General features: G+C 40.1%; 1 protein-coding gene across 3 annotated transcripts in view; it reads right to left on the reverse strand.

Annotated features, from left to right (window-relative positions):
- Nucleotides 1-837: 837 nt before the first annotated feature.
- BTC (betacellulin) overlaps nucleotides 838-17,001 on the reverse strand; it is a 45,472-nt gene continuing 29,308 nt past the window's right edge. For all 3 annotated transcript variants that reach the window (XM_060654859.3, XM_060654858.3, XM_060654860.3), the window contains exons 3-6: nucleotides 10,389-10,506; nucleotides 5,513-5,659; nucleotides 3,239-3,349; nucleotides 838-1,829 (exon numbers count right to left, since the gene is read on the reverse strand). In XM_060654859.3, coding sequence (XP_060510842.2) covers nucleotides 3,241-3,349; nucleotides 5,513-5,659; nucleotides 10,389-10,506 — 374 coding nt within the window. In that variant the 3' untranslated portion in view covers nucleotides 838-1,829; nucleotides 3,239-3,240. The remainder of the gene's footprint in view (nucleotides 1,830-3,238; nucleotides 3,350-5,512; nucleotides 5,660-10,388; nucleotides 10,507-17,001) is intronic.

Raw genomic sequence — 17,001 nt, forward strand, 5'->3', positions numbered from 1 at the left:
TAAATACTATTAACAAGCATTTGTTTCAAGCACTTTGGCATCAAAGAACACTGAGAAAAAGCAAGGGCATAAATGAGCCCAAAAGACTTTTGAGAATAAAGCATATGCAACATGAATCAGTTGGATATAATCCTGTTTCAAGGATGGCTATTAAGTCGGAAGAAAAATTGACTTAGAAGATGATTAGTTGTTTGGCTTAGTTCTTAATACATTTGAGCTATTTCTGTGAAGGCAGCCTCATTCTCAAAACACAATGTGTGATAGAAGGTGATACACAACTTCACCTTTTGTCTGAATTCTCCACTTTGTGTATGAAGTCTACACTGCAAAGAAAAATTTGAAAAGATTCTGGAAAAAAAGAAGCTGCTTGGCTAACATCACAACAGCCAAAGTACAGCAATTTGGGGACATCTTCTATTGGTTTTCGTAAATTACCCACCCGATCAATGTAGAAAGTTTCAGTTTCTATGAAATATTGGCTAAATGGAGATTTAGCTTTTTCAGTGTTTTTTTCTTTTTAATTGCTTTTATATATATAGAAAGAGAAAGAGTGCAAGGTGGGGAGAAGGGCTGAGGGGGAGAGAGAGAGAGAGAGAGAGAGAGAGAGAGAGAGAATCTCAAGCAGGCTCCATGCTCAGTGTGGAGCCTGACTTGGGGCTTGATCCCACAACCTTGGGATCATGACCTGAGCTGAAATCAAGACTCAAAAGCTCATTGTCTGAGCCACTTAGGTGCCCCTAGCTTTTTCAATTTTAAAAGAGTCTTTATTAAATATGCTATGGAGTTGAAGGAACATCTGGCGAGATGGTCCCAAGTAGTAGATTCTTATGGTCGTGATTTCATTGTAACAACATCCACCTGAGAGCCATCAGGAAGAAGAAAAATGAGGATATGGTCAAGAGCCGTGTCTGCTGGGCTCTGCTGTGCTATCACTGACCACTGCTCTGGAATAAACAACCTCTCCCAGTGCTATCATTTATCCCTTAGTGAGTGCAAACACTTACCTGTTTATTTTTTATTTTCCATCGCTATTCATTACCCTAGCTATGGGGAAAACCTGTTTGCTTTACTAATGTAGGAATTTATTCATGTCAATGAGAATTTACAAAAGAGCAAAGAAACATAATAGAGGTCAATGCTATAGAAAACACGATGGTAACAGTAATATAAATCCAGGACTCTGCCTTCTGAGTGTCTGCAGAAAAACAGCCCCGGCATCTCAGAGTCTTGGCGAAACACAGTTTAGTATAAAGTCCTGAGCTATATTAGTGAGTTAAGCTGCACCCACTCAGATCAACAAAAATGACAGTTAAGAACACAAACTGAAATTGGGTAAATCTTGGCTCCAATTCTAGCTCCACCAATTCTGAACTGTATAAATCAGGGTTATATTATTTAACTTTTTTGTGTCTGTTTCCACATGTGGGAAATGAGGATCATGATAGATGTCTCATAGGTTCTTGAAAGGCTTAGAAGAAATGATATACTTGAAACTCTTGGCCCATGGTAAGTGCTGGATAAATGGCAGCTTTATGATTAATCCAATTCCTAAAATCTAAACTCCTTTTCACTTCTATTTTTTATTCGACTAGTAATCCTGGTAACAAAACTTGAAGTGGAAGTTTATTAAAATGTCTTAAGTGAGCGCTTTTTCCCAATTCCGAAACAATACTGAAATTACCTATTATTACAAAAATAGTAAAAAACACAGACTAACATTACAAACAAAAAGTAAATACATTATTTAAAATTCATTTCTCCTGACTGTTTTCCTGAGACACATTCTGTCCATTTTCGAATGAGCAAGGCATTTTGCAGCTTGCACCAGCCTGGAGTGAACCTCATGGCCTGGAGAAATAAGGGAAAAGAGAGCACGCTAGTTAAAAGAAAAAAAAAAAATCTAGAGCCAATAGTTTTGTTTTCCATTCATTAATGATTAGCGTCATCCTGTAATAACTTAGGGGAACATACGATTTCTCGATAAGCATTTACTATACCCCACACACCCACTGGGTGTTTGGGGGGGGGGGGGGAAGGAGATGCTTTACGCTGCTGGCAGAGCTAGGGAAAGTCACTGCTCTCTCTTGCTGACTATGAACAAGGAAGCATGTGGCTCCCATTGCTACTGCCATGACTTAAGGGGAACCGGCCAAGGATGAAGCCAACTCTTCAGTGAGCGAGCAGAAAAACAGAAATAACGTTTCCCCGTGTGGGAGCCTCCCGTTCACCGAAGTGTGCAGAGTACCGTTCCTCCGGACTGCCAGTTCACATGAGCCAACACATTTCCTTCATTTGAAATCCTTTCGATTGGGTTTGACGCTATCACAGCCAAACTACCCTAGCCAATTGTACGAGCCCTGATCCATTTGCCCCCTTGGAGCCATTCTTTGTCCTGCTCTGAGCTCCCGGGGGGGGCTGACACATCACAAGGGCCCCCTTGTCCCCTGGATCCTCATTGGGTTTGGCTAATGGGAGGCTCCTGCTGAAGATCTGAAGCAGGTGGTGAGACAGTTTGGGAAGTTTTTTTCTTCATTTGCTCCTCTTCCTTGTTGAGGTTCCGGCAGTGACTACTTCTAACCGCAGGTACAGCTCCTACAGAGTATAGGCCCTCTGGTGGCCAGCCTCTCAGTGCCAAGGCAACCTTCCCGGGCCCTTCCAGGCAGGGGAGGGGAGCAGCCTCCTGCCAATGTTAGGCTCCAGGAGCCTTGAAGTTCCTGTGGGTCCCTCAACCCTGCCCTCCCAGTCCCTCAATAAATCTTGCTGTTCGATCCTGCTGGGATCCTAACTGATGTAACGTTGAAAGGGCTTAGAACAGCGTTTGGCCTATGGTAAATGCTATGTAATTGTGGTTATGATTAAAACGTAGCTATTATTTTTTTTCTTCAGTGTGAGATATTTAAGCTACAATACCTCTTCCTTGTGCCCAAAAGCAAGGAAGAAAAAAATATAAAGTCACCACCACAACCATGTACAATTAGAAAGCAGGTTGATTTCAGTAAACTAGAAAAAGTGTATAAAAGTCCTCTTTCTGCATGCCTGTCAATGTGGTAACATGCAAAAGAAAGATATGAGAGTCTTTCATTTGGCTTCAGATTCTATGAAAAAAATCAATTTACTTTCAGATGTTTCTAAGCATAATTAAATTCGAATCATTGATTTACTACATAAAGTTAAGCCCAATCTCACCTGGTAACTGTCACTTGAATAGTTTCTTGCCTACCAAATTTTTCATACTTACCATTAAGCAATACTAGTTTCTTGCATATCTTCATTTATTGGAGTTATATCTTTACCAAGAGTTTCCATTTCTTCTTCCTTCTTTCTTCTTTTGCGACGCCTCCGAAGAGGGCTTGGAAGATAAGGTGTTAGAAGTTAGTATGGACCTGTTAATTCATATGAACACAAAATTAACCATCAAGAGGGCCTCTGATCTTATTTCTAGATGGTTAAAAATTGGTAGGTTCATTTTTTTCTTAACTATTTTAAGTTCTCTTTTAACCTGTCTCTTTTTCTAGGCTCCCATGATAGCCACAGTAGGCAAAAATGTGAATAGAGTTACCAAAATAGAAAGAATAGGGTACCTGGCTGTTGATGGAGCTTGGTTAGCACAAGAAAAATGTTCAGGACACGTCATTTTACAAAACAGACTAATAAGCATTGTGTAGTATGTGAATAAGGAATAACACAAATTGGAAACAGATATAAGAAAACCAAGAGGGTGAAGATAGCCTCAGGATTTGTTAATTAAGCTTACAGATACATTAAAAAATGTGTTAGATCCTCTGGGTTATAGTCCAATTTCTTAAAGTATAATGCAAAATTGATGTCATAATTAATTTTCTCAGATCTGTCCAAATCTGCTGTTATAAAAGCTCTTTTTTTTTTTTTGCCATTTGGAAGGTAAAAAAATTTTTTAAATACCCTGCAATTTTATAGCTACAAGGAATCTTACAGATTACCTGGCTTAATCTTTCTGTTTTACAAAAAATAAAATTCAAGTTTAAAGATGTTAGGAAATTTGTCCAGGGTCCCAAAGATATTGAATAGCAGAGTTGGGATAAAAATCCAAGACTCTAGAGTCCTAGTAGCTACGCTGAAGTTTTTCTGTGAAGAAAGGAGTCACAGGACACCCTCTTTGGTGTGCCCAGTAGCCCAAAAGTAAAGGGAGAAGTTCAGGAGGCTCAACTAGCTTCGCAAGACAAGAACACAGCATGTTAAAAAAAGTCTTTTTAGCATACTGTGTCGGAGTCGTTAAAAAAAGTCTTTTTAGCATACTGTGTCGGAGTCCCCGACTGATACAAATTTTGATAGCTTCACGAAAGAAACTAACTTAAGTGTATCAAAACACTGTCTCAGAGAAAAAAATCAAGGTGTTTCTTGATTTCCAAAGTTGTGGTACATCATGAAAAGTAAAAACAAGAAAACCAGTGCAATCATCTTTTGTAAATAAAATCCATTATTTTACGGTGGCCAAGGGGGGAAAAAATGTTTTTGTGTGTTTATCTCTACCTTCCTAAGTTACTGGGTCATGATACAATGTAAGGTAATAAAAGTCTTAGTTTGCCTGCTAACAAACCCACATAAAACATGATTGACTTTAAGACTACATAGCTGGCTTTTTTTATTAAGATGTAGTTGAAACATAACATTGGATTAATTTCAGGTGTACAATGATTACATATATATATATATATATATATATATATATATACACACACATATATATATACACAAATACATATTACATATATGGCAAAATGATCAACACAGTAAGCGTAGTTAACATCTGTCAGCACACACAGCTACAAAATTTTTCTTCTTGTGATGAGAACTTTTAAGATCTACTCTCTTAGCAACTTTCAAATATACAATACAGTGTTGTTAGCTACAGTCGCCATGCGGCACATGACATCCCTAGGACCTATTTATCTTATCCTCCAGCTGGAAGTTTGTACCTTTGATCACCTTCATACTTTTTGCCCTTCTTCTTCTTCTTCTTCTTCTTCTTCTTCTTCTTCTTCTTCTTTTTTAATGAAGAGTTTTATACATATTTTATTTTTAAAAAATGTTTTTAATGTCTGTTTATTTTTGAGACGGAGAGAGACAGAGCATGAACAGGGGAAGATCAGAGAGAGAGAGAGAGAGAGGGAGACACAGAATCTGAAGCAGGTTCCAGGCTCTGAGCTGTCAGCACAGAGCCTGACACAGGGCTCGAACCCACAAACTGCGAGATCACAACCTGAGCCGAAGTTGGATGCTTAACCGACTGAGCCACCCAGGCGCCCCCACATTTTATTTTCAATGATAATAATTATGCTCAGTAAAATGACAAACGCCGTATATCATGTGTTTCATTGTAAGTAGACACTTCGCTGTAAGTGATTTATTTCAATCATAACAAAAAGGAAAGAAGAAAGATTGGAAGGAGGGAAAGAAGGCAAGAAGAAAAGAAATCGCAAAATAAAAATTTCTCAGATTTCCTTAAAATGATACTAAAAAAAAAAATACTTACTGACAGCATGTGCAGACACCGACCACCAAGATGATAAAAATCACCATAACTACTATCAGACAAATCACCAAAATCTGCCCTCTATCTCCTCTGAGGTAAAACAAGTCAACTCGCTCACATCTTGCCCCAGTGTAGCCTTCATCACAGCTGTGAAAATAAAACAACAAGGGAAACCGTGCAAGACTTTTAAGAACCTCTACTATTTCTTTTTTTGAAGGAACTAACACTGTTGTCATTTACTGGAATTAATAAAGGGCTCAGTTCCTTTAAAAAAAAAATTTTTTTTTTTTTTCAAATAAAGCTGGATACCGCTGTGTTCACAAGTAATTTCACTTTCTTTGCTTCGCTGAAAGCCTGTCATCACTTGAACATTCGCAACATGGCTAATTTAAACAAACAGAGGCAATCACAATTTACTAAAACTTACTTAAAAATTTTAGATTCTGAGTTGGAAAGAGAGGAGATGGCAAAAATCCCTCCGTGGTGCCCCCAGGCGCTTAAATACCATGACATGGAACTTGTCATGGAAATGCCATGACAAGGAACTCAAAATCCCCACGACCGCCCATGTCATTGGAGGGCAGTCAATGTGCCCAAGTCCTCCTGCTCCAAACTGTTAGAAATTATACTGTTTCATGTGATCACACGCAGTAACGTGTGTGAAAGTTCATAGACCGATAGCCTATGAACTACATAGAAAGCTCCGTAAATGTTCTTCCACGGGATTCCTTTCTCTCTCTTAACTGCCACCCACCAGTTCTGATTCTTCTGCTCACAGTGGCCACAGATTACGTGATGCTCTTCACCCCTCCAACTAAAACCCCCCCAAAACACAATAGGTCTTGTCCTCTCCAGTTCCTTTATTTGATGCTCAGAGGCCCATTTTCAGACGTGCATACCGTTCCCTCCACTGTCCTGTAAATGGCCCCTTTCTCTGCGGCCCTCATAAAGCGCAGTGGCCACAAGTCAAGGAATCTCCAAGAGTGACTTTCACTCTCCTCCATCTCTCAACATTTTATCGATACAGCCTTAGGATTTACCCCAACCTGGCAGATTCCCTTTGTCCAAGCCAAGGCTTGTCTGAGCAACACTCAGCTAAAGGCTCAGTGATTTGGGGACTATCCACAGTATTCTCTGAATCCCATTAGACGCTTAAAAGGTACGTAAGAAGTTTGAGGACGCTGCAAAACTGAAATCATATGTTGTAACATCAGTACCTTTGCATTAGCAAATATCTTCCCTTTTTTCTCCTCAGACTCATTCAAAACAAAAGAGATAATGGTCATATACATAATTGCTTAAATCCCCAAAAGATGAAATCCTGTTTCTTAAAAAGATTTCTGTGTTATCTCGGTTGTTTATTTATTTAGTTATTGTTTTATTTCGTTCTCTTTTTTTTGTTTTTGCAAGAAAGGATCTACTGCCAGATCATTTTCTGGTTCGTGTTTGACAAGAGCAGTGCAGTTAATTCCCACAAAGCCTATCCTGCACAAGGAAGGAGATCCCATAATGCCAACATTATCGCTGATATAATGCTTGAGACAACAGCATAAAGAAACATCTGGCGTGGTCACATCCATACAGAAAGGTGACGATCAGTGCAAGCTGTAGAGAAACGATACCTGATGGCGTCTATTGCAAGAAAACCCCCGCATACGTGAGGAAAATTCCTTCCTGGCAAGGTCAAAATAACAGGAAGAGAGCTTAGAAAGATCTTGAAACATCAAAAATCTCTTGCACATAGAACTGGAACTGGTGGGGAGAATCACTTTTTATTGCATGTGTGGGAGGGAGATTTTTTTTTTTTAAAGAGTTTTTTTTTTGTTTTTTTTTTTAAGGTCATAATGAAAATCTTACCAATATATAGAGTCTCTTCCAATTAGCTTAAGGGCTTCTCTAACACATTTACTAAATCTGGCATTTTTAAACAATAAATTTGCCCATAAAATACACAGAAATTACTTGCTGCTGTTTTAGAATGTTTTTTGTCTTTTTTTTTTTTTTTTTTTAATTATTATTATGGCTCTGGGTTCAGTGGTGTAGCCGTGCTTTAATTGAATTTCTCAGTAAGCAGGATTTCCTGCAAAAGCTATAACCCAATGAGGCCAGGCCAGAAGGCCAACCTTTGCACAGGCAGTTACCATGGCTCTCATGTTATTTCACTTCTCATCAAACCAATAACATGTCAGCTAATGGTCATTTCAATGGGAAAAGAAGAGGCAAAGACTCCAAGATCCTAGCAGATGTTTATGAAATGCTGAGTAGCTGAATACATCAGTTTTTATTTAGTGAACATCTTATAGCATTTAAAATCACTTTTAAAGACATCCATGACCCTTCAGGATTCTGAAAAATCAGAGTTAGGATCACTGTCCTGAAATAATCACCAGACACGGTTGTAAGGGATTTGTAACTATTAAGTCAACTGATCCTTCCAACAACCTCTGAGGTAGGTGTCGTTATTAACCCATTTGGAAGGTGGAGAAACTGAGAGTATAGAGAAATTCAGATTCAAACTGTTTGACTCTCAAGTTGATGCCCCAAGCACATGAAATACTGCTTAAATGAACTGTACCACATAGATACGTGAAGATATGTATCTGGAAAGAAATCATTCCCATTCCAAGAAAATACTAAGAAGACTAAGGGGATTTGAGTTATTTGAGATGCACACATTTTTTTTTTTTTTAATGTAAAAGCAGGAGTCCACAAACTCCTGTAATTCCAAGCAAAAGGAGATACTTGTGCTTTTCCAAGCTAGCGGAGTCACCAATGGCAACACAGCTTTGCCCGAATCTGTGCTATGACCAGTCACCTAAAAGGTCAGGCCCAGGTCACATACACCCTGCTCCTCAGCAGTACAATTTATGGAACACCTACTCTGTGCTGGGTACGACAGAAAGTATTTTTGCTTAATGAATTCTCCTGCTTTATTTTCAACACTTAAGAAGGAGATATTATTACCCCCTTTTACAGATGATAAAACTGAGGCTCGGGAAGGGTAACTGATCTGTTGTTAGCAGTTCTTCTGGTACAAACAAAACCTTAACTTGGGTCTACCTGGCTTCAAAATCTGTGTGCTGGCTTCTCTGCTCTTCTCCTTGCTATTGATTCTGCACCATTTAACCACGAAGAAGCTGTTCCTGGCTCAGAGTAAGGCCTTGGTGTTGTCAGCGTAGCATTCGATGCGCCATGCTAGAGGGACTTCTTCATTTATTCACCACTCATTTCCTGAGCACCTATTAAAATTCTGACACTGCGCTTGGCACTGGGACACAAAAACGAATACGCCCCGAGACCCGCCTCTGGGTGCTCGCAGACACGGAAGGGACACTCACAGGGACCAACAGCTATGCTCCAGAGGAAAAGAGCTTTCATGGAAGGGAGACTAAATCTCAGAGACAGGACGTCTAACACACCTGAGTGTGTGTCTGAGAAGAGGGAAGTCAGTGCAGGGATCCAGGAGGAGCTGTGGTCTGAGCTGCATCCAAAACATCAGTGCGAATAAGCTTTCCAGACTAGCAGAGCTTGTGTGATAAACCGTGGAAAGGAATGTGGGATTTCAGAGGAACAGCTGGGAATATGGTGAGAGATGTGGCTAGAAAGGTAAGCCGGAATCAGAGGAGCTGTGGAGACCATGGAAATGAGTCTTAACCTCACACTGAAGGGGACAAGCTGTGTATCGATCTTAGGCAGGGAGATTACATATTGCGGTTTTCATTTTAGAAGGCAGCAGGATTAAAGGACAATAAATCTGCAGACATAGGGACAAGTTAGATAAATGTACTGGGTTAAAGGGCATTAATATTTTCAAAACACAATATATTCTTCTAAGCCAGTGAGCAATTAGAGGAAATTAAAAAAAAAAAAACTCTATTCTTTCCCAACACACAGCATACACACACACACGTTTCCCTTATTTCCTTACATTAGCAATTCTTATCCTCTCAAAGTATTATCCAGTATATTTATTTTTAAATTAAATTTAATTATAATTAAATTTTTATGAAGTCCATGACCCTTAAATGTTCCACTAAATTAGGGTTCCGAATCACTGTTTTGAGACACTTATGAAAACAAATGTATACCAAGGGAACGACACATAAAAACATAAACATTCTACAAACTTTAAGTCAAAATTATAAACAATCACCCTGCTCATCTTTCAGAAAAGGTCTCAGAGAACACCTAGATATCTCTTCATATATCCTAGAAGGATATCTCTTTAGAAGAAAATAGAGGATATCCTCTCTAGATATCCTAGAAGGATATCTCTTTAGAAGAAAATAAATATTTTGTAAGTGCAAAAAAGTTGTTTGTGCCTGAATAAAAACTAAACTTGGAATCAGTCTACTAAGAGGCAGAAAGAGCACTTTTCTTCCAATTCCCTTCTGTAATAAACAGGCTTTGCAAATAAATCTCTGCTTATAAGCAGGACTAATTTCCTTGTACTTAATTGACACCTGCAAAAGTAACTTTTAATTTGGCAGAAAATCCTTCATATTTACATTAACTGCAAACCACCTAACACATTCCAGAAGAATTTGCTTCCATTCAAACCACCTGGGAGATGAATGGAGCTGAAAAGCATCCTTAACACTGGACAGAAAGTTCTGCTTGCTTGCGTAAGGCAGCAGAGGACACAGCCTGGGAGCTGATCTGGGTTCTCGCAGGCTCCTATTTCAGAAGGAAAGTGTGTGTCAGTTTCTCCATAAGTGGCTGCAGAAAGGGTCCCTAAACAAATGGCCGAGGGCAGGACCAGGGGAGCTGTGTCCTGACACAGAGGACTCGGTTAGCTCAGACTTCCCGGCGCTGTCAAGTCCACGGCCAGCACTGCTCTGCAGCCCTCTGCCTGCTGGCTCAGGGGTCCACTTACACGCAGGAGGCCGTCTGCTCGGCCACCACGAAGCGACATCTCCCTTTGATGCAGTAGTGCTTGTATTGCTTGGGGCACCGAGAGAAGTGGCCTTTCCGCTTCGATTGCATGGTGGTAGCTGACAAATGAGAAAAAGCCCAATAAATCAACTCACTTTAGATACATATTTATTTCTACGTGGAATCATATTCCCCTCTTTGCTGCAGGTTTTTCAATAGGAGATACTCCTATAGAGTATCCCTTTCTTTCAACACTGGGATAAAAGCCAGACTTTTGTGGTCCCCAAATAGCTCTATCAATAGGGTAATGGGGATCTTGGTGGGAATGTTTCATATTTAATTTTTTTAATGTTTATTTATTATTGAGAGACAGAGAGAGACAGAGCATGAGCATGGGAGGGGCACAGAGAGAGGGAGACACAGAATCCGAAGCAGGCTCCAGGCTCTGAGCTGTCAGCACAGAGCCCGACACGGGGCTCGAACCCACCAACTGTGAGATCATGAGATGAGCCGAAGTCGGATGCTTAACCAACTGAGCCACCCTGATGCCCTGGGAATGTTTCATATTTTAACAAAGATTGGTGCCCAACATACCTCTTAGAAACCTTGGTGTTGTTTAAAGGGGGAAGCATAGTTTTTGTGAGAGAAGGCTATTCTTTCTGTGAAGGTTATCGGAGCCATGGGGCACATGGCATTAAAAAAAAGAAAAGGCCTTTTTTCCCCTTCCCTTCCTTTCCCTTCCCTTCCCTTCCCTTAAACATGCATGTAGCAGTAACCAAGTGCTAGATACTGGTCATCTTCTCTCTCTCTCTCTCTCTCTCTCTATATATATATATATATATACACACACACATATATATGTAACTATCATAACTATAACTATATATATCGTATATAGTACTTATATATATATCTACTATATATAGTACTACTATATATAGTTATAATAGTTATATACATAATAGTTAATATATAGTAACTTATTTAATGCTCGTAACAGCCTTGTGAGGTAAGCATCATTCTTATCTGCTATTTATGGATGAACAAAGCACAACACATGGAGGCTAAGTCATCTTCCAAGATCACACAGCTAGGAAGTGTCGAACTGAGACTCAGACCCAACAGGTCTTGCCCCGGAGTCCATGCTCTTGAGCTCTCCACTCTGGCACTCTGCCAAGTCAGCCGTTCAGCAGGTAGCTGTCATCTGCTCTCAGCCTGATGCATCCAGAAGTCACGCTTGCCTAATAGGAGATTCTCCCTCTCATTTAACCCCTCAATGGTTTCTCTTGCTCTAAAGAAAGAGGAAGATACTGGAAGCCTCATATCCCGGATTTTGATCCTGCTCTGACTTCCTTGTCTTACCATTTAGAGTTTTCATTGCCTAATTTTTCAACTAGGGAGGGTGATATGTAAGTTTCTCCCATCCGTGCATGTAGAAGGTTTTAATAAGTAAGGGTTGACAAGAGTAACGGTACAGAAATACTGACTTGCTGTTTCCTGTGCTGATTCACACCGGACATGTGCCCACACCCAGAGCCAACAGCTAACTAGCCAGCTCCAGCCCAGGGTTGGACTTTTTCACATTCATGCTATGACCAACAGCTTACAGACTCAGCCACCTGTGAAGTCAGAAGGACCGTGATGTTCACTTCAGAAGGGCATTTCACACTCACCTGGCATCTGAGTGATATTAATAGTAATGACTGCTAAACTTCTTAATTAGTATTATAAAAAGAGCACAAAAAATCCCCAGGGCAACCAGAGGGAGGAATTGCCAAGAACTTCAGATGATCTATACACAGCAAATTCTCGCAATGCCAGGTCACAAAGTTTCAATTCCCACAATGCCAGGTCACAAAGCTTCAGGGGGTGGCAGGATGTTGCTGAGGAACTGGCTGACCTGGTTTTGGATGGTGACTTGATTACCAGCTAGGCTGACAGCTTCTACACGCCAGACATTTGCTCCCACGCATACCGGTCAATGGGACTCTTAACGAAATTTCTTCCGGAAATAACTCCAAAGTGTCTCAAAAACAAAGATCTGTAGGTTTTGGCAAATAAATGTATTGGCCAACTTTCATGCCTACTTTCTATTTCCAGAGCCCTGTAGTGAGCACTGGAAAACATCAAAAGAATGAAGCATATCTTGTCTATCTAAATTAGAACAATAGAACAACAACAACAAAAAAAGGCAACAAAATAAGCAACCAACCCGTAAAAACAACCATAGTAACCGCAAAGATAGTTGTGGCACACTGGAAACAGGGGAAGGAAAGAACATCAGATGAGGAAGGAAAAATCGTGTCTTATTTTCAGCTCTGCCTCTCCTTCGCTGGATGGGTCCGGGCAAGCTTATGAAGCTGTCTGAGCCTCAGTTTCCTCACCTGTACCCTGAAGATGATAGCATCTACCTCAAAGGGCTGTTGAGGAACTCAAATAAAGAGTGCATGCACAAGTTCTTAGCAGAGTACCCTGCACAATAAAGTCCTCAGTAAATGAGTTGATTCTAGAATCTTCAAGATCTTAGCAATTCCAAGAGAAATGTTGTATCATTACAAAGAGCACTTATTTAATTAAAGAAAAAGTTCTGGGAAATGGTTTTTGTTTTTTTATTTTTTTTGCTTGTTTGTTTTAGGAGGAGGTAAGCAATCTATTCAGCTATGGAGAATGCTAGGAGCAAAAACTCAAGGTCAGGAACATGCAAGCCTCATCATGTGGGGAGTGGGAGGCAGATTTAATGGAAATGGAGGGGAACAGCCAAGGGGGTCTGTGAATGGAAGTTAGAGTCATCAAATGGCAGTAGGCTGAAGTGTTTACATTTGAACTACAAGGCAAAGGAGAGCTGAAGACGGTTCTCGTGAATTAAATTAAATGGTATATGTAAAAACGACATTTTTCAGTGTATTAGGTAGGAATCTGCAGGCTGAGTTAGAGTAGGAAGATGCCAAGAGCAAGGAGAAAACCAAGGCATGCCTGAGCCATGCAAATATATGTGATGTGGGCCTGTGGGAGGGGAACCGAGGTCAAGGAGATGAATTTAAGAAGCAGTAAGACTTAGTCACGGATCTGCTGTGATCCAGGAAGGTCCTTCCTACTTTGCAAAGCATACCTGACTTTAAATATAAGCCATATGGCTCCGTATCCTGAGCTTTACTAATTTCTCTAGTGGTTACGTCCCTTTAAATGTAGCTGCCCTTTTAATAAACATCATACAGAGCATGATCCCAAAAAGTGCCTTAACCGGCAGCTGCTGGGTGCAGGGATTTGACCAGCCTCAGCCCATCCAAGCAGCACAGATCCATGCCAGGGAAATGGTTGCCAGGCACTGTTCGGATCATTCCCAGAGCTCTCTCCTTTGCCAAATAAACATGATCTTAAATATTCCCAGCATTATTTGGATTTGAAAACCCTTCCATGCCACCACGCAGAAAATGTCCAGTGATTTCTCTATGGAACTTTAAAACGTGGAAAAAAAAAATAATACATCACACATACTGCCCCCTCCCCAAAACAGATGGGATCATCTCAGTTCTCTGATGGAAATGAGAAGGCTTATCAGCATACCCTCTTTCAAAATGCACCTAAAATTCCAGTTGCTTTCGTCTAATATTCATCAAGGTCACATTATCTGAAAATTGAACAACTGTGAAATCTAACATTTTCTGCCTATCATGAGACCCGATGACATAGGGCAGAGGATGGCAAAATCTGTCCTTCCATTCCAGAGATGCTTATCAAGAAGGAAAAGTTAATCCTATGACAAAAGAATGATTAGTCCCATGTATTGTGTTTCTCTGTTGAGAAGTGAATCGCCTGGTCCGGAAAATGCGAAATGAAAATTCCCCTGATAATGGGGGTGCTGGAACTTAGTTGTTCTCCCCCCCCCGCCCCCGCCACCCTTACTCTTTTCTAACCCCTGTTTCCAAAACCAAAGCATTCTCTGGGATTGAGTCTTTCCCACAAAATCGCACTGGAAAACTACACCCACTAGCAGGCCAGGTTGCAACACGTTCTCCTAAGTGAATGGGCCCCACATTACTTGTGGGGTAATGTATCTCAATCTCTTCTTGAGATGCCATATTCCAAAGATGCTAAAGCCAGTTAAATAAGGAAATACTAGGGTTACTGCAGATAGGTGTACGTCAAAACCTAATTCTAAGCGAGAGCGTCTTTCTTCCATCATATGGGCAGACAGACAAGAAGTGGTCATCTTTCTTGAATCCTATGAATAGTTCGATGAGACGTGAGATTCTCTTGGGCCAAACTAAATTGGAGGAATATAGCACACACTCAAATGACTTGGTTTAAATGTGGAATTTTCCTCAGATGGATGAATGGTTTGATTAAACAGTATGGCTCTCTAGTCTTTCTTGTACATAACTCTTATTCTCAAACCAAAACAGGCCTTGTGATGCTTTTCTGCTTAAAACCCCTCAGAATTGGGGCACCTGTGTGGCTCTGTCCGTTAAATGCCCAACTCTGGATTTTGGCTCAGGTCACGATCTCACAGTTTGTGAATTTGAGCCTTGCATCTAGCTCTGTGCTGATGGCACGGAGCCTTCTTGGGATTTTCTCTTTACCACCCCCCCCCCCCACCCCCGCTCGTGCTGGCTCTCTCTCTCTCATTCAAAATAAATAAACTAAAAAAAAAAAAAAAAAAAACCCCTCAGAATTGACACATTAGGTTTATTTTTCATAAAACGTTCACTTACTTACTCTAGTTGTGCTCGTTACAAATCCATTTAATGATTTTATAAATATTAATATCAGCAGCTCTTCTAAAATCAATTCTAAGGGTAATATACAATTATTATAAAATTACGATATATAATTATTTTATGTAATTCTCATTACAATGTGGATAACCTCATAGTATCTCTAACCCCCTATTAAATACATAGTTAAATCTCTGTGCGAGAGATTAAAAGGAGGTGCTAAATTTTGAGATAAAAGTCCCATAAGTGTTAACGAAGACAGAGAGGAAGTGAAACAAATACCTATAAATTTATCTTCCCACATAGCTATCTGACCTTAAAAAGGGAACAGGTAGGGGTGCCTGGGTGGCTCAGTCAGTTGAGCATCTGACTTTGGCTCAGGTCAGGATCTCACAGCTCATGAGTTCGAGCCCCACGTTGGGCTCAGTGCTGATAGCTCAGAGCCTGGAACCTGCTTCGGATTCTGTATCCCCCTTTCTCTCTGCCCCTCCCCCTGCTCATGCTCTGTCTCTCTGTCTCTCAAAAATGAATAAACATTTTTTTAAAAAGGGAACAGCTAATGTACAGAAGAGTTTAAGTAGTCACAGAAAAATTTGAAGAAAAATTTCTTCTTACTCCATGAAGTAGAACCTAAGCCTTTAATCTAGTCCTTGGCTTCCTGGCAACTTCTCAATATGAGTTTCCTCACTTTACAACCGTGTTAAAGCCAGGAGGTGAGAAGAAATTTTTTATTTTCTAAGTTAATTTTCCGTCGTATCTTGCCCACTCTCTCCCTGAGACAGGGGAAGGTAAATTCACAATGCCCTTGAAGAAGTGCAAAATTTGAAAATTTCTCTTATTTGAGGATTACCATTTGGTTTCATATCCAATGCCATTCCCTACAGAAATGTAAAAGAGTTCGTTACTCCAGGAAAAGAAAAATAGATCTCACAGATGTCCTTGCTAACCCTCCAGAATATGTTCATATAGGGGGCTAATCAGAATAGGTCAGCATGTGTTTTAAACAGGAGGATTAGGCCAATGATTTCTCAGCTTACAGGAGTGGCCCCTCACTTACAGCTGTCCTTTTTCAATGCTGATTCGAAGGGGTACATGCACCCCAATGTTTATAGCAGCACTATCAGCACTAGCCAAAGTATGGAAAGAGCCAAATGTCCATCGACTGACGAATGGACAAAGATGTGGTGTGTGTATACAATGGAATATTACTCAGCGATCAAAAAGAATTAAATCTTGCCATTTGCAACAACGTGGTTGGAACTAGAGGGTATTATGCTAAGTAAAGTAAGTCAGAGAAAGATAAATATCATATAATTTCACTCATGTAGAATTTTAAGAAACAAAATATATGAACATAAGGGAAGGGAAGGAAAAATAAGATAAGAGAGGCAAACTATAAGAGACTCCTAAATACAGGGAACAAACTGAGTGCTGCTGGAGGGGTGTTGGGGGGGATGGGCTAAATGGGTGATGGGCATTAAGGAGAGCACTTGTTGGGATGGACACTGGGTGTTATATGTAAGTGATGAGTCACTAAATTCTTACACTATATCTTAAGTAACTTGGATTTAAATAAAATTTAAAAATCAAAAAATAATAATAATAAAACAAAACAAAACAAAAAAGAGCTGCCCTTTTTCATGCCATCCCTCTAAAGGAAGAAAAAAGAGTTTAGTGTATATGTGTGTGTATATTTGCATGTTTAAAATTATTCATAGCTGAGGGGCAAACAAAGAACAATGAACAGGAAGAAAACTTGTGTTTCTTTTGTTTTTCATGAGTGCCTGTTTTGGAACTCTTATGTATATAATGCCCCCTTTGCTCAGTCTCCTTTTCTGGTTCTTCCCTATATCCCCCAACCTCTAAATTTTGCAATGCATTGGGACTCAGTGCTTTTAC

The sequence above is a fragment of the Panthera onca genome, chromosome B1 (genome assembly GCF_046562875.1).
Source record: "Panthera onca isolate mPanOnc1 chromosome B1, mPanOnc1 haplotype 2, whole genome shotgun sequence".
NCBI classification, from domain to species: Eukaryota; Metazoa; Chordata; class Mammalia; order Carnivora; family Felidae; genus Panthera; species Panthera onca.